This window comes from Saccoglossus kowalevskii, chromosome 10 (genome assembly GCF_978046115.1).
Source record: "Saccoglossus kowalevskii chromosome 10, keSacKowa6.1, whole genome shotgun sequence".
NCBI classification, from domain to species: Eukaryota; Metazoa; Hemichordata; class Enteropneusta; family Harrimaniidae; genus Saccoglossus; species Saccoglossus kowalevskii.
The window spans coordinates 5,667,537-5,687,867 of record NC_140650.1 but is presented as its reverse complement, the minus strand read 5'-3'; the positions used below and the strand labels follow the sequence as shown (position 1 = coordinate 5,687,867).

Here is a 20,331-nt window from a genome sequence, read left to right as displayed (position 1 = left end):
CATTCATTTTTATACCTCCATTCTGACTAGATACACATATAAAACCCATTCATTTTTATACCTCCATTCTGACTAGATACACGTATAAAACCCATCCATTTTTATACCTCCATTCTGACTAGATACACATATAAAACCCATTCATTTTTATACCTCCATTCTGACTAGATACACGTATAAAACCCATTCATTTTTATACCTCCATTCTGACTAGATACACATATAAAACCCATCCATTTTTATACCTCCATTCTGACTAGATACACATATAAAACCCATCCCTTTTTATACCTCCATTCTGATTAGATACACATATAAAACCCATTCATTTTTATACCTCCATTCTGACTAGATACACGTATAAAACCCATTCATTTTTATACCTCCATTCTGACTAGATACACGTATAAAACCCATCCATTTTTATACCTCCATTCTGACTAGATACACGTATAAAACCCATCCATTTTTATACCTCCATTCTGACTAGATACACGTATAAAACCCATTCATTTTTATACCTCCATTCTGATTAGATACACATATAAAACCCATTCATTTTTATACCTCCATTCTGACTAGATACACGTATAAAACCCATCCCTTTTTATACCTCCATTCTGACTAGATACACGTATAAAACCCATTCATTTTTATACCTCCATTCTGATTAGATACACATATAAAACCCATTCATTTTTATACCTCCATTCTGATTAGATACACATATAAAACCCATTCATTTTTATACCTCCATTCTGATTAGATACACATATAAAACCCATTCATTTTTATACCTCCATTCTGACTAGATACACGTATAAAACCCATTCATTTTTATACCTCCATTCTGACTAGATACACATATAAAACCCATTCATTTTTATACCTCCATTCTGACTAGATACACGTATAAAACCCATTCATTTTTATACCTCCATTCTGACTAGATACACGTATAAAACCCATCCATTTTTATACCTCCATTCTGACTAGATACACGTATAAAACCCATCCATTTTTATACCTCCATTCTGACTAGATACACGTATAAAACCCATTCATTTTTATACCTCCATTCTGACTAGATACACATATAAAACCCATTCATTTTTTATACCTCCATTCTGACTAGATACACATATAAAACCCATTCATTTTTATACCTCCATTCTGACTAGATACACATATAAAACCCATTCATTTTTATACCTCCATTCTGATTAGATACACATATAAAACCCATTCATTTTTATACCTCCATTCTGACTAGATACACATATAAAACCCATTCATTTTTATACCTCCATTCTGACTAGATACACGTATAAAACCCATTCATTTTTATACCTCCATTCTGACTAGATACACGTATAAAACCCATCCATTTTTATACCTCCATTCTGACTAGATACACGTATAAAACCTATTCATTTTTATACCTCCATTCTGACTAGATACACGTATAAAACCCATCCATTTTTATACCTCCATTCTGACTAGATACACATATAAAACCCATTCATTTTTATACCTCCATTCTGACTAGATACACATATAAAACCCATTCATTTTTATACCTCCATTCTGACTAGATACACATATAAAACCCATTCATTTTTATACCTCCATTCTGACTAGATACACGTATAAAACCCATCCATTTTTATACCTCCATTCTGACTAGATACACGTATAAAACCCATCCCTTTTTATACCTCCATTCTGATTAGATACACATATAAAACCCATTCATTTTTATACCTCCATTCTGACTAGATACACATATAAAACCCATTCATTTTTATACCTCCATTCTGACTAGATACACGTATAAAACCCATTCATTTTTATACCTCCATTCTGACTAGATACACGTATAAAACCCATCCATTTTTATACCTCCATTCTGACTAGATACACGTATAAAACCCATTCATTTTTATACCTCCATTCTGACTAGATACACGTATAAAACCCATCCATTTTTATACCTCCATTCTGACTAGATACACGTATAAAACCCATTCATTTTTATACCTCCATTCTGACTAGATACACGTATAAAACCCATCCATTTTTATACCTCCATTCTGACTAGATACACATATAAAACCCATCCATTTTTATACCTCCATTCTGACTAGATACACATATAAAACCCATTCATTTTTATACCTCCATTCTGATTAGATATACGTATAAAACCCATTCATTTTTATACCTCCATTCTGACTAGATACACATATAAAACCCATTCATTTTTATACCTCCATTCTGATTAGATACACATATAAAACCCATTCATTTTTATACCTCCATTCTGACTAGATACACATATAAAACCCATCCCTTTTTATACCTCCATTCTGATTAGATACACATATAAAACCCATTCATTTTTATACCTCCATTCTGATTAGATACACATATAAAACCCATTCATTTTTATACCTCCATTCTGACTAGATACACATATAAAACCCATCCCTTTTTATACCTCCATTCTGACTAGATACACGTATAAAACCCATTCATTTTTATACCTCCATTCTGACTAGATACACATATAAAACCCATTCATTTTTATACCTCCATTCTGACTAGATACACGTATAAAACCCATTCATTTTTATACCTCCATTCTGACTAGATACACGTATAAAACCCATTCATTTTTATACCTCCATTCTGACTAGATACACATATAAAACCCATCCATTTTTATACCTCCATTCTGACTAGATACACGTATAAAACCCATTCATTTTTATACCTCCATTCTGACTAGATACACATATAAAACCCATTCATTTTTATACCTCCATTCTGACTAGATACACATATAAAACCCATTCATTTTTATACCTCCATTCTGACTAGATACACGTATAAAACCCATTCATTTTTATACCTCCATTCTGATTAGATACACGTATAAAACCCATTCATTTTTATACCTCCATTCTGACTAGATACACGTATAAAACCCATTCATTTTTATACCTCCATTCTGACTAGATACACATATAAAACCCATTCATTTTTATACCTCCATTCTGACTAGATACACATATAAAACCCATCCATTTTTATACCTCCATTCTGACTAGATACACGTATAAAACCCATTCATTTTTATACCTCCATTCTGACTAGATACACGTATAAAACCCATTCATTTTTATACCTCCATTCTGACTAGATACACATATAAAACCCATTCATTTTTATACCTCCATTCTGATTAGATACACATATAAAACCCATTCATTTTTATACCTCCATTCTGACTAGATACACATATAGAACCCATTCATTTTTATACCTCCATTCTGACTAGATACACGTATAAAACCCATTCATTTTTATACCTCCATTCTGACTAGATACACATATAAAACCCATTCATTTTTATACCTCCATTCTGACTAGATACACGTATAAAACCCATTCATTTTTATACCTCCATTCTGACTAGATACACGTATAAAACCCATTCATTTTTATACCTCCATTCTGACTAGATACACATATAAAACCCATTCATTTTTATACCTCCATTCTGATTAGATACACATATAAAACCCATCCCTTTTTATACCTCCATTCTGACTAGATACACATATAAAACCCATTCATTTTTATACCTCCATTCTGACTAGATATACGTATAAAACCCATTCATTTTTATACCTCCATTCTGACTAGATACACATATAAAACCCATTCATTTTTATACCTCCATTCTGACTAGATACACATATAAAACCCATTCATTTTTATACCTCCATTCTGACTAGATACACATATAAAACCCATTCATTTTTATACCTCCATTCTGACTAGATACACGTATAAAACCCATTCATTTTTATACCTCCATTCTGATTAGATACACGTATAAAACCCATTCATTTTTATACCTCCATTCTGACTAGATACACGTATAAAACCCATTCATTTTTATACCTCCATTCTGACTAGATACACGTATAAAACCCATCCATTTTTATACCTCCATTCTGACTAGATACACATATAAAACCCATTCATTTTTATACCTCCATTCTGACTAGATACACATATAAAACCCATTCATTTTTATACCTCCATTCTGACTAGATACACATATAAAACCCATTCATTTTTATACCTCCATTCTGACTAGATACACATATAAAACCCATTCATTTTTATACCTCCATTCTGATTAGATACACATATAAAACCCATCCATTTTTATACCTCCATTCTGACTAGATACACATATAAAACCCATCCATTTTTATACCTCCATTCTGACTAGATACACGTATAAAACCCATTCATTTTTATACCTCCATTCTGACTAGATACACGTATAGAACCCATTCATTTTTATACCTCCATTCTGACTAGATACACATATAAAACCCATCCATTTTTATACCTCCATTCTGACTAGATACACATATAAAACCCATCCCTTTTTATACCTCCATTCTGATTAGATACACGTATAAAACCCATTCATTTTTATACCTCCATTCTGACTAGATACACGTATAAAACCCATTCATTTTTATACCTCCATTCTGACTAGATACACATATAAAACCCATCCCTTTTTATACCTCCATTCTGACTAGATACACATATAAAACCCATTCATTTTTATACCTCCATTCTGACTAGATACACGTATAGAACCCATTCATTTTTATACCTCCATTCTGACTAGATACACGTATAAAACCCATTCATTTTTATACCTCCATTCTGATTAGATACACATATAAAACCCATTCATTTTTATACCTCCATTCTGATTAGATACACGTATAAACCCATTCATTTTTATACCTCCATTCTGACTAGATACACGTATAAAACCCATTCATTTTTATACCTCCATTCTGACTAGATACACGTATAAAACCCATTCATTTTTATACCTCCATTCTGACTAGATACACGTATAAAACCCATTCATTTTTATACCTCCATTCTGATTAGATACACATATAAAACCCATTCATTTTTATACCTCCATTCTGACTAGATACACGTATAAACCCATTCATTTTTATACCTCCATTCTGACTAGATACACGTATAAAACCCATTCATTTTTATACCTCCATTCTGACTAGATACACATATAAAACCCATTCATTTTTATACCTCCATTCTGATTAGATACACATATAAAACCCATTCATTTTTATACCTCCATTCTGATTAGATACACGTATAAAACCCATCCCTTTTTATACCTCCATTCTGACTAGATACATATATAAAACCCATTCATTTTTATACCTCCATTCTGACTAGATACACGTATAAAACCCATCCATTTTTATACCTCCATTCTGACTAGATACACATATAAAACCCATTCATTTTTATACCTCCATTCTGACTAGATACACGTATAAAACCCATTCATTTTTATACCTCCATTCTGACTAGATACACATATAAAACCCATTCATTTTTATACCTCCATTCTGACTAGATACACATATAAAACCCATCCATTTTTATACCTCCATTCTGATTAGATACACATATAAAACCCATCCCTTTTTATACCTCCATTCTGACTAGATACACATATAAAACCCATCCCTTTTTATACCTCCATTCTGACTAGATACACATATAAAACCCATTCATTTTTATACCTCCATTCTGACTAGATACACATATAAAACCCATCCATTTTTATACCTCCATTCTGATTAGATACACATATAAAACCCATCCCTTTTTATACCTCCATTCTGACTAGATACACATATAAAACCCATCCATTTTTATACCTCCATTCTGATTAGATACACATATAAAACCCATCCCTTTTTATACCTCCATTCTGACTAGATACATATATAAAACCCATTCATTTTTATACCTCCATTCTGACTAGATACACGTATAAAACCCATCCATTTTTATACCTCCATTCTGACTAGATACACATATAAAACCCATTCATTTTTATACCTCCATTCTGACTAGATACACGTATAAAACCCATTCATTTTTATACCTCCATTCTGACTAGATACACATATAAAACCCATTCATTTTTATACCTCCATTCTGACTAGATACACATATAAAACCCATTCATTTTTATACCTCCATTCTGACTAGATACACGTATAAAACCCATTCATTTTTATACCTCCATTCTGACTAGATACACATATAAAACCCATCCATTTTTATACCTCCATTCTGACTAGATACACATATAAAACCCATTCATTTTTATACCTCCATTCTGACTAGATACACGTATAAAACCCATTCATTTTTATACCTCCATTCTGACTAGATACACATATAAAACCCATTCATTTTTATACCTCCATTCTGACTAGATACACGTATAAAACCCATCCCTTTTTATACCTCCATTCTGACTAGATACACGTATAGAACCCATTCATTTTTATACCTCCATTCTGACTAGATACACATATAAAACCCATTCATTTTTATACCTCCATTCTGACTAGATACACATATAAAACCCATCCCTTTTTATACCTCCATTCTGACTAGATACACGTATAAAACCCATCCCTTTTTATACCTCCATTCTGACTAGATACACATATAAAACCCATCCATTTTTATACCTCCATTCTGACTAGATACACGTATAAAACCCATTCATTTTTATACCTCCATTCTGACTAGATACACATATAAAACCCATTCATTTTTATACCTCCATTCTGACTAGATACACATATAAAACCCATTCATTTTTATACCTCCATTCTGACTAGATACACGTATAGAACCCATTCATTTTTATACCTCCATTCTGACTAGATACACATATAAAACCCATTCATTTTTATACCTCCATTCTGACTAGATACACGTATAAAACCCATCCATTTTTATACCTCCATTCTGACTAGATACACGTATAAAACCTATTCATTTTTATACCTCCATTCTGACTAGATACACGTATAAAACCCATCCATTTTTATACCTCCATTCTGACTAGATACACATATAAAACCCATCCATTTTTATACCTCCATTCTGACTAGATACACATATAAAACCCATCCATTTTTATACCTCCATTCTGACTAGATACACGTATAAAACCCATTCATTTTTATACCTCCATTCTGACTAGATACACGTATAAAACCCATCCATTTTTATACCTCCATTCTGACTAGATACACATATAAAACCCATCCCTTTTTATACCTCCATTCTGACTAGATACACGTATAAAACCCATCCCTTTTTATACCTCCATTCTGATTAGATACACATATAAAACCCATTCATTTTTATACCTCCATTCTGACTAGATACACATATAAAACCCATCCATTTTTATACCTCCATTCTGATTAGATACACGTATAAAACCCATCCATTTTTATACCTCCATTCTGACTAGATACACATATAAAACCCATTCATTTTTATACCTCCATTCTGATTAGATACACATATAAAACCCATTCATTTTTATACCTCCATTCTGACTAGATACACATATAAAACCCATCCATTTTTATACCTCCATTCTGATTAGATACACGTATAAAACCCATCCATTTTTATACCTCCATTCTGACTAGATACACATATAAAACCCATTCATTTTTATACCTCCATTCTGATTAGATACACGTATAAAACCCATTCATTTTTATACCTCCATTCTGACTAGATACACATATAAAACCCATTCATTTTTATACCTCCATTCTGACTAGATACACATATAAAACCCATTCATTTTTATACCTCCATTCTGATTAGATACACATATAAAACCCATTCATTTTTATACCTCCATTCTGACTAGATACACGTATAAAACCCATTCATTTTTATACCTCCATTCTGACTAGATACACGTATAAACCCATTCATTTTTATACCTCCATTCTGACTAGATACACATATAAAACCCATTCATTTTTATACCTCCATTCTGACTAGATACACATATAAAACCCATTCATTTTTATACCTCCATTCTGACTAGATACACATATAAAACCCATTCATTTTTATACCTCCATTCTGACTAGATACACGTATAAAACCCATTCATTTTTATACCTCCATTCTGACTAGATACACATATAAAACCCATTCATTTTTATACCTCCATTCTGATTAGATACACGTATAAACCCATTCATTTTTATACCTCCATTCTGACTAGATACACATATAAAACCCATTCATTTTTATACCTCCATTCTGACTAGATACACATATAAAACCCATTCATTTTTATACCTCCATTCTGACTAGATACACATATAAAACCCATTCATTTTTATACCTCCATTCTGACTAGATACACATATAAAACCCATTCATTTTTATACCTCCATTCTGACTAGATACACATATAAAACCCATTCATTTTTATACCTCCATTCTGACTAGATACACATATAAAACCCATCCATTTTTATACCTCCATTCTGACTAGATACACATATAAAACCCATCCCTTTTTATACCTCCATTCTGACTAGATACACATATAAAACCCATTCATTTTTATACCTCCATTCTGACTAGATACACGTATAAAACCCATCCCTTTTTATACCTCCATTCTGATTAGATACACGTATAAACCCATTCATTTTTATACCTCCATTCTGACTAGATACACATATAAAACCCATTCATTTTTATACCTCCATTCTGACTAGATACACGTATAAAACCCATCCCTTTTTATACCTCCATTCTGACTAGATACACATATAAAACCCATTCATTTTTATACCTCCATTCTGACTAGATATACGTATAAAACCCATTCATTTTTATACCTCCATTCTGACTAGATACACGTATAAAACCCATCCCTTTTTATACCTCCATTCTGATTAGATACACGTATAAAACCCATCCCTTTTTATACCTCCATTCTGATTAGATACACATATAAAACCCATCCATTTTTATACCTCCATTCTGACTAGATATACGTATAAAACCCATTCATTTTTATACCTCCATTCTGACTAGATACATGTAAAACCCATCCCTTTTTAGCTCCGCTGTCGACTTTGTCGAGCGGAGCTTATCATATGAGTGATTGTCCGTCGGCGTCCGTCATCGGCGTCCGTCGTCGTCCGTGTCAATGTTTTACTTTTTCGACCTCTTCTTGAAAACTACAAGCCTGAATGCTTTGATACTTGGTAGATATGTACCTTGGGTAGACCTCTCTCATATCTTCAATTCTCTAATTTTGGTGAATATTTTTGTCATTTTTGGTAAAAAGTGATATTTTCGACTTCTTGTTAAAAACCACAAGTCCAATTGCTTTTATATTACATATATAGGTACTACATGTGGACCTCTCTCAGATTTGTTCATTTTGTAATGATATCTTTAATTCTCTAATTTTAGTGAATATTTTTGTCATTTTTGGTAAAAAGTGATATTTTCGACTTATTGTTAACAACCGCAAGTCCAATTGCTTTGATATTACATAAATAGATACTACATGTGGACCTCTCTCAGATTTGTTCATTTTGTGATGATATCTTTAATTCCCTAATTTTGGTGAATATTTTTGTCATTTTTGGTAAAAAGTGATATTTTTGACTTCTTGATAAAAACCGCAAGTCTAATTGCTTTGATATTACATATATAGGTAATACATGTGGACCTCTCTCAGATTTGTTCATTTTGTGATGATATCTTTAATTCCCTAATTTTGGTGAATATTTTTGTCATTTTTGGTAAAAAGTGATATTTTTGACTTCTTGATAAAAACCGCAAGTCTAATTGCTTTTATATTACATATATAGGTACTACATGTGGACCTCTCTCAGATTTGTTCATTTTGTAATGATATCTTCAATTATTTAATTTTGAAGATTATTTTTGTCATTTTTGGTGAAAAGTGTTATTTTTGACTTCTTGTTGAAAACCGCAAGTCCGATTGCTTTTATATTGCATATATACGAACTATGTGTGGACTTCTTTCAGATTTGTCCCATTGCTTTGATACTATACATATTGTTCATTTTCTAATGATATCTTCAGTTCTTTAATTGTAATGTGTATTGCTAACAGCGGAGCTATCTCAGCTGAGAGGCTGCTTGTTATACCTCCATTCTGACTAGATACACGTATAAAACCCATCCACTTTCGGCCATTCACTACTATGAATATCATAGCACTGACTTTATGCCAAATTTATGATGATTACTTGGTCAAGATTTCTTTGAAAAGTACTCAATATGGCATGCTAAATTCAATATGGCATGCTAAATTCAATATGGTATGCTAAATTCAATATGGTATGCTAAATTCAATATGGCATGCTAAATTCAATATGGTATGCTAAATTCAATATGGCATGCTAAATTCAATATGGTATGCTAAATTCAATATGGTATGCTAATTTCAATATGGCATGATAAATTCAATATGGTGTGCTAAATTCAATATGGCATGCTAAATTCAATATGGTATGCTAAACTCAATATGGTATGCTAAACTCAATATGGCATGCTAAATTCAATATGGTATGCTAAATTCAATATGGTATGCTAATTTCAATATGGCATGATAAATTCAATATGGCATGCTAAATTCAATATGGCATGCTTAACTCAATATGGCATGCTAAATTCAATATGGTATGCTAAATTCAATATGGCATGCTAAATTCAATATGGCATGCTAAATTCAATATGGTATGCTAAATTCAATATGGCATGCTAAATTCAATATGGCATGCTAAATTCAATATGGCATGCTAAACTCAATATGGCATGCTAAATTCAATATGGTATGCTAAATTCAATATGATATGCTAATTTCAATATGGCATGATAAATTCAATATGGCATGCTAAATTCAATATGGCATGCTAAATTCAATATGGCATGCTAAATTCAATATGGCATGCTAAACTCAATATGGCGTGCTAAATTCAATATGGCATCCTAATTTCAATATGGCATGATAAATTCAATATGGCATGCTAAATTCAATATGGCATGCTAAACTCAATATGGCATGCTAAATTCAATATGGCATCCTAAATTCAATATGGCATGCTAAATTCAATATGGCATGCTAAATTCAATATGGCATCCTAATTTCAATATGGCATGATAAATTCAATATGGCATGCTAAATTCAATATGGCATGCTAAATTCAATATGGCATGCTAAACTCAATATGGCATGATAAATTCAATATGGTATGCTAAATTCAATATGGCATGCTAAATTCAATATGGTATGCTAAATTCAATATGGCATTCTAAATTCAATAAGGCATGGTAAATTCAATATGGCCCGCTTGAGTGAGTTAGTTTTACCATGTATTCGGTACTGTATCACCCAATCATATTTATATGTACTTTTGTAATTTGTCCAATGTTCAAAGTCAGAATGGCTTTTTTTATATAGTTCAGTGAACTTTATGGTTATATACTCTAGTCCAGGTGACTGAAAATAACAACATACTATAGGAAACACATCTCCATATCTTTATAAAGGTTTATTTAATTGTTAATACAATGTATATAAAATATATATATATTAACATTTCTTCTTGTAATTATGTAAATGTCATTTGTTAGTCTGCGAGCAGGGAAATCTTTTGATTCATTAACAGCTTCAAACAAAAGGAAGACCATAAAAAATACAAAAAACCACCTGCCTCACAAACAAAAATCAGCTATTGCACCTTCAATGTTTCCTTTCCTTTTTTTTCTTTTAGTTTTCTGATTTTTTTTTATCTTTACTTTATTGTAATGAAAATGATAATGCAAATACAAGTTCAATGAAGATTATTATTGTTATGAAAATTAGTGATATTCATAAATAATTTTGAATTGCTTACAGAATTGTTAGCCTTAAATGACTCTGATTTTCAACACAAGGATGTAGCATTTATGACACGAGATGAAAGATATAGTAACGCCATCAGAAAAGCAGTTCTTATTACAAGAAAATCAAAAGAACATGGATTAACTGATATGGAGGAAAAACATTGGTACAGTGTGTAAGTATTAGGCAGTGTCATAGATCATATTTCTATATTATTACTTGAATGTTAATGTTCCACTTCTAAAAATGTATTTAAAATGATTTTATATTATTTTACAATCCACTGATTTAGGTAAGCATGATACCATATTTTTATTCTGGAAGTGCATCTCAAATTCAGCCTAAACCAAAGCATGATCTGATTCAAAATGGCCGAATGGGAGCCATTTTATAGTTAAAAATTCATTAAAATCAAGCAGTTCAGTAATAATAATAATAATAATAATAATTGTTCATTGCATCTTTAGAAATATACATTTCTTTCAGTATATAGCAATAGAAATATTAATCAATATAAATTTATTTTCACTGGAATAAATTTTGGCTGAAAAAACTTTTTGACTATTTTGTATGGAATTTATTTTCACTGATTTTTGGTGAGTTGAATATAAAAAATAGGAAAAAAAGTATATTCGCTGGATTTTATTTTCACTGAATCGCTCCTTCAGCGAAAATAGCGAAAATTAATTCCAAGCGAAAATAAAGTATTCTACAGTATAACAAGTTAGTAAAAAGAATTTTAAAAAGTAAATCAAATATAATAAGTTCAAATCACATGTTTTTGTGCGTTGTTGTAATGCCATGAAGATAAATTGTGCAACATGCTTAATTGAGGTTTTGTCTGTTATTTTCATTATAAATCGAAAATTTTTCATTATTAGTTTTAATTTCTTTTGGGAATATTAGTGTAATTTATTCAAAAATACTGTAGGCCTCCGACCTCAAGGTATACTCATTGTAATTACATAACATTTTACAGAGGACAATGTCATTTTACAGTGACTGAAAAAGAACAAGAAAATATGAAATGAACATGAACTGTCAGACCAAAATAATTGTAGTATGTTTTTTTGTGGCGAGAAAAATATATTTAGAAAAATTACGCAAGATTACTACATTTTGTAATTGTGATAGCGATATAAATTTTTTGGGTGAGGGAAATGTATAGTAATAACTTGGGATGTATTTAGATCTCAACTCTTGGTAAAACGGACAGATAATGCAAAAATGGTACTCGTTCTCTACACAATTGGTCATACATAAAATACAAAGTCTTTCTGTGCGTGTATTATGGAATTTTCTATCAATTTCAATTCATAGACAATGGGCAGAAATTCTTAGGCGACACAATGCTTCCCTGTAACAGTCTTTTTGGACTGTTTTAAAATAATTCTCTTGACCAAATATATATTTCAATTTTCTATTTTGGAAATATTATATGCGAGAACAAATATATGTGATGAAGATCACATGCCAATGTAAGAAGTCATGTGAAATGCGATATGATCACAAAATTGCTAAAAAATTCTACATTTCTTTCTTTCTTACCTGGTATTTACAAAACATGTAATTTTGTGTGTTTTAATGCTGTGATAATCTCACTTATTTCTGTATTTACTGTGATTTTATTGGTTAAGGCTATGTTCCATTGATGCGCTCATAATGGGATCGTTTTCAAACATTCACAAATTGCGAGATCTTCATCGCATATACATGGTTGTGAAAGTTGCATACTACTGTAAAATCTGTATTAGAAGCCGTATCCCTAATAAAAGTCACACCCATTCTTTTTGAATAATTGAGAATCAATAATTCATCATACTCATATGTGTAGATGCTGTAATAGAAGCTGCATCCCCTCTGTTGCATATTGTACCATTTTAATACAAGCCGCGGTTTCTTATACAGATTTTACAGTAGTATCTTTACCTTATGGTTGCTTATGTATATTTAACTACACATGTAGGCACTCAATATTTATCTCATGCATAATTTACTGTTTTCCAGACTGTATTTATTGTGCTAGGATTTCCTTCAATTACTTTCAGTATACCTTCTATATCGATGGGGGTGGTGTACTGACATAAGATTTCTTCATATTTAGTTTTGTATTCCAATATTGTTTCCTTTGTTTACTTCTATCGGGATCATACCAGAAATATTTTATCGCGGAATAATACATCTGTTACATATTTAGCTAATGCAATACTACCCTCAGTCGGTGAGATGTTCGTCAATCCACCACCCCCATCAATACTTCATTTACTTTTAGTATACCTTCTCTGTTACCTTGATTATGTGTGCATGCATGTTGTAATACAAATCATTGTAGCATTCATTGCTACATTCTGTCATATGCTGCTTTGTGTGAATTAAAACATTCTCACTTGCACGTTTCATGTGACAACAATTTTAAAATTTGTCATTGCAGAGCTGCCACTAAACAAGATACCAATGGATTTGCACTTCACACTTCCATGTTTCATCCAACTTTGAGTGGACAATGTGATGAAGAACAGAAAAATTATTGGCTTCCATTGTCAGAGAATTTTCAAATTATTGGAACATATGCTCAGACAGAATTAGGACATGGTAATATATATATCATATTCATTTTATAATTATTGACATCTAAAATTGCATGCATGTATTCACTACGAATCCAAATATCAATATTAATAAAGTTTTTTATGATCTCTCTAATCCTAATAAAGCACCATGATACACTTGATCCAACATATTCCTAAAATTGATTTTCGAAGGACCTCCTAAAATAAAGTAAGTTGTGGGAACATGATAAAAAGTATGCATAAATTAGGGTATTTAAAACCTATTTAAAATGATGTTTAAAATAAAGACAAACTTTAGTGTTTATATATGAAGGATTTGTTGTCAAATATATTTTCTCACAGTGTTTGTAGTCATCTACAAAGTATTCTGCATGTAATACAAAGTGGAAGTTCAAGTTTAATCAAGTATTTTCATGATAGACAATACAGATTATGATACATGTATGATATGATTTAGGATACAGTGTATGTCAGGTAAAAAATATGGCAACTTATTTTGCGATCGATGAAATCTTTTTTGGTCAAAAATCCTGGCAATTTAAATTATCCTAAAAACCTTTATACCATTTTTTGGTGGTTTATTTGTTAGTCCCCCATTCGAACGAAGTCTGAAAACGGGGACTTATAATTAGGTCTCCGTCCGTCTGTGCGTCCGTCCAAAGTCATATTTTAGAATCCTTTGGACTGATTCCATTCATTATTTGCATGTGCCTAGTACTTTATGTGGGACATATGCACATGCAGTGGTTTAGCGATTCATTTCAAAATGGCCGACTGACAGCCATCTTGTTTTTTAGTCTGTCCCCGTTCGGGCGCAGTTCGAAAACGGGGACTTGTGTTTTGACCTCCGTGTGTCTGTGCGTGCGTGTGTGTGTGTGCGTGCGTGCGTGTGTGCGTGTGTGTGTGTGTGCGTGCGTGCGTGCGTGCGTCCGGACCTGTATCTTAGAAATGCCTGGACTAATCACAATCAAACTTCACACATACATCATACATGATATTATACATATGCACGTCAATTTGTTTCACGATCTGATTCAAGATGGCCGAATGGCGGCCATTTTTGTGCTAAAAATCATCGAAATCAAGCATTTCTCGGCTGTTTACAGATGGATTTTGTTCAAACTTGGTATATACATTAGAAATTATAGGACCTTGATGCACATCATTTTGTTTTACGATCTGATTCAAGATGGCCGAATGGCGGCCATTTTTGTGCTAAAAAATCCTAAAAATTAAGCATTTCTCGGCTGTTTACAGATGGATTTTGTTCAAACTTGGTATATACATTAGACATTATGGGACCTTGATGCAAATAGTTTTGTTTTTCAGATAAGATTCAAAATGGCCTACTGGTGGCCATTTTGTTTTAATGAATGTGGTTCTCGTGCCATATCTCTGACTTGCTTTCACTGATTATGTTCAAATTTTAAATATTCATTATACATCATGTCATAGATAAACAGATATATTAGTTTGACGATCCTATTCAAAATGGCCGAATGGTGGTCATTATTGTGCTAAAAAATCATCAAATATCAAGCATTTCTGGCATTTATGGATGGATTTCGTTCAAACTTGGTACATATATTAGACATTACGGGTTCCTGATGCACAGCATTTATTTTTCAGATTGGATTCAAAATGGCTGTCTGGCGGCCATTTTGTTTTAATGAATGGGCTTCTAGAGCCATATCTCTTAAATGCTTTGACTGATTATATTCAAATTTTATATATTCGTTATACATCATGTTATATATATACATGTATTCAAAATGGCTGATTTTGAATGCTGTTCCAGAGCAATATCTCTCGATATGGACAAGTACTTGTTTGACGATCAGATACAAATGTCAATCATTTTAATGTTAAAAAATCATATTCCTGACATGGTTATATTCCAGCTATATTACTATAAACAAAACTATATATCTTAAATTTGATAACTAACGGGGACTGTGCCATGCATGGCTTGTTTTAAATGTTGTATTTTGGACATGCTTTGTCAGTTTTCATTGAAATTTGGTATATAGATTATACATGTTAGGATACATGTCCATAACAGTTTTTTTCGCAATCAGATCAAAGATGACCGACTGGCAGGCATCTTGTTTTTTTTTTTAAATGTGGTATCTTGGACATGCTTCTTCAGTTTTTATTCAAATTTGGCACATACATGTACTTTATACATGTTAGGATACATGTCCATGACAATTTGTTTCGAAATCAGATAAAGGATGGCTGATTGACAGCCATCTGAATTTTTGGCCTTACTACTATTTTTCCAATAGTTATACTATGTACCATTTTCATTCGTATTTGGCACATACATCATACATGTCACTTTATTTCATAATCAGATCAAAGATGCCCAAATGCCATATTACTATATCTTTGTCACCCATGTATCATTTTCATTGATATTTAGTATGTCATAAATGAATACATGTACATGTCAATTCAATTTGCGATTTGATCAAATATGGCTGATTGGCTACCATCTTGTTGGTTTAAAATGTGATAACTTGGACATGCTTTCACCTCTGATCTATGTTTTTCTTTTCCATGTCTTAAACCGGAGGGGGTCGTCGAATTTGATGTAAATTAACATTCTGTTGTATGCGCCACTTGGGACTCACGACAACCCCTCACTTTGATATGACGAGCACAAAGAGAACTTTCAAAAATTTAACGGGGACTCTGTCATTTTCAATGACTTGTTTCACCTGATACATTTTTTTACTAAGGTAAAAATGGTGTAGGGATGAATTTGTATGAGTGTTATTTTGATATCATATCCTATTAAAATTCTAACTTTTACAATAATTACACTTTTAGAAGATGGGTACTTGTTTGCAGTCTTTATTATTCTTCGCCACATAGTGTTGGCGGGGGGGTGGGGTGGGGGCCGGTCTCTCTGTTAATTGTACAATTGTCGGTCGGTCAGTCGGTCGGTCGAAAACATGGAAACTTCTAGACTGATTCTCTTGAAACTTCATGAGTCATAGCCCTACACTTGTGATGTAAAGAACCTGTCCACATAAACCAGTCTGTCAATCCATCCATCCATCTATCTTCCTGTCATAGCCCTGCACTTATGATGTAAACAACTTGCCCACATGAACCAGTCTGTCAATCCATCCATTCATCTATCTTTCTGTCATAGCCCTGCACTTATGATGTAAACAACTTGCCCACATGAACCAGTCTGTCATATTCCTCGCAGACACTGTGTGGTGGAAGATAATAATGGTTGCAAACAAGTATTCATCTTTAAATAAAATTTAGCCAAAAAAATATTTTTTGTGATGTGAAATTGAAATCTAGTTCTTTACATTGAGTGTTCAGTTTCTTCTGATTCTTAATGATGTTCATTTCTTTTTCTATTAAGGTACTTTCATCCGAGGCCTGGAAACAACTGCAACTTACGATCCTACAACCGAAGAATTTGTTCTCCATACTCCTACATTATCAGCATTGAAATGGTGGCCTGGAAACTGTAAGTATGCTTCATATAAAATGTCCATACAATTATACTCACACAATGTACAGTAGAATGGTGGCCTAGAAACTGCCACACACATGTATTCACACACTGTACAGTAGAATAGTGGCCTGGAAACTACCACACACATGTATTCACACACTGTACAGTAAAATGGTGGCCTGGAAACTGCCACACACAAGTATTCACACACTGTACAGGAGAATAGTGGCCTGGAAACTACCACACACTGTACAGTAGAATGGTGGCCTGGAAACTACCACACACATGTACCCACACACTGTACAGTAAAATGGTGGCCTGGAAACTGTCACACACATATACCCACACACTGTACAGTAGAATGGTGGCCTGGAAACTACCATACACATGTACAGTAGAATGGTGGCCTGGAAACTACCACACACATGTACCCACACACTGTGCAGTAGAATGGGGGCCTGGAAACTGCCATACACTTGTACCCACACACTGTACAGTAGAATGGTGGCCTGGAAACTACCACACACATATACCCACACACTGTAGAGTAGAATGGGGGCCTGGAAACTACCATACACATGTACCAACACACTGTACAGTAGAATGGTGGATTGGAAACTACCACACACATGTACCCATACACTGTACAGTACAATGGTGGCCTGGAAACTACCATACACATGTACAGTAGAATGGTGGCCTGGAAACTACCACACACATGTACCCACACACTGTGCAGTAGAATGGGGGCCTGGAAACTGCCATACACTTTTACCCACACACTGTACAGTAGAATGGTGGCCTGGAAACTACCACACACATATACCCACACACTGTACAGTAGAGTGGTGGCCTGGAAACTACCACAAACATATACAGTAGAATACTGTCTTCGAAACTACCATACACATGTACTCACACACTGTACAGTAGAATGGTGGCCTGGAAACTACCACACACATGTACCCACATACGGTAGACTATAATGGTGGCCTGGAAACTACCACACACATGTACCCACACACTGTACAGTAGAATGGTGTCATGGAAACTACCACACACATGTACCCACACACTGTACAGAAGAATGGTGGCCTGGAAACTACCACACACTGTACAGTAGAATGGTGGCCTGTAAACTACCACACACATATACCCACACACTGTACAGTAGAATGGTGTCTTCAAAACTACCATACACATGTACTCACACACTGTACAGTAGAATGGTGGCCTGGAAACTACCACAAACATATACAGTAGAATACTGTCTTCGAAACTACCATACACATGTACTCACACACTGTACAGTAGAATGGTGGCCTGGAAACTACCACACACATGTACCCACATACGGTAGAGTAGAATGGTGGCCTGGAAACTACCACACACATGTACCCACACACTGTACAGTAGAATGGTGTCATGGAAACTACCACACACATGTACCCACACACTGTACAGTAGAATGGTGGCCTGGAAACTACCACACACTGTACAGTAGAATGGTGTCTTCAAAACTACCATACACATATACCCACACACTGTACAGTAGAATGGTGTCTTCAAAACTACCATACACATATACCCACACACTGTTCAGTAGAATGGTGGCCTGGAAACTAACACACACTGTATAGTAGAATGGTGGCCTGGAAACTACCACACACATGTGCCCACACACTGTACAGTAGAATGGTGGCCTGGAAACTACCATACACATGTACAGTAAAATGGTGGCCTGGAAACTACCACACACATGTACCCACACACTGTACAGGAGAACAGTGGCCTGGAAACTGCCACACACATCTACCAACACACTGTACAGTAGAATGGTGGCCTGGAAACTACCACACACATGTACCCATACACTGTACAGTATAATGGTGGCCTGGAAACCACCACACACTTGTACAGTAGAATGGTGGCCTGGAAACTACCATACACATCTACCAACACACTGTACAGTAGAATGGTGGCCTGGAAACTACCACACACTGTACAGTAGAATGGTGTCTTCAAAACTACCATACACATGTACTCACACACTGTACAGTAGAATGGTGGCCTGGAAACTACCACACACATGTACCCACATACAGTAGAGTAGAATGGTGGCCTGGAAACTACCACACACATGTACCCACACACTGTACAGTAGAATGGTGGCCTGGAAACTACCACACACTGTACAGTAGAATGGTGGCCTGTAAACTACCACACACATATACCCACACACTGTACAGTAGAATGGTGTCTTCAAAACTACCATACACATTTACTCACACACTGTACAGTAGAATGGGGGCCTGGAAACTACCATACACATGTACCCACACACTGTTCAGTAGAATGGTGGCCTGGAAACTACCACACACATGTACCCACATACTGTACAGTAGA

General features: G+C 33.7%; 1 protein-coding gene across 1 annotated transcript in view; it reads left to right on the top strand.

The window, feature by feature from the left end:
* Positions 1-20,331, top strand: part of LOC100376559 (peroxisomal acyl-coenzyme A oxidase 1-like) — a 90,944-nt gene that overhangs the window by 51,040 nt on the left and 19,573 nt on the right. The window contains exons 2-4 of the mRNA XM_085504172.1: positions 11,887-12,046; positions 14,303-14,463; positions 17,830-17,937. Coding sequence (XP_085360298.1) covers positions 11,887-12,046; positions 14,303-14,463; positions 17,830-17,937 — 429 coding nt within the window. The remainder of the gene's footprint in view (positions 1-11,886; positions 12,047-14,302; positions 14,464-17,829; positions 17,938-20,331) is intronic.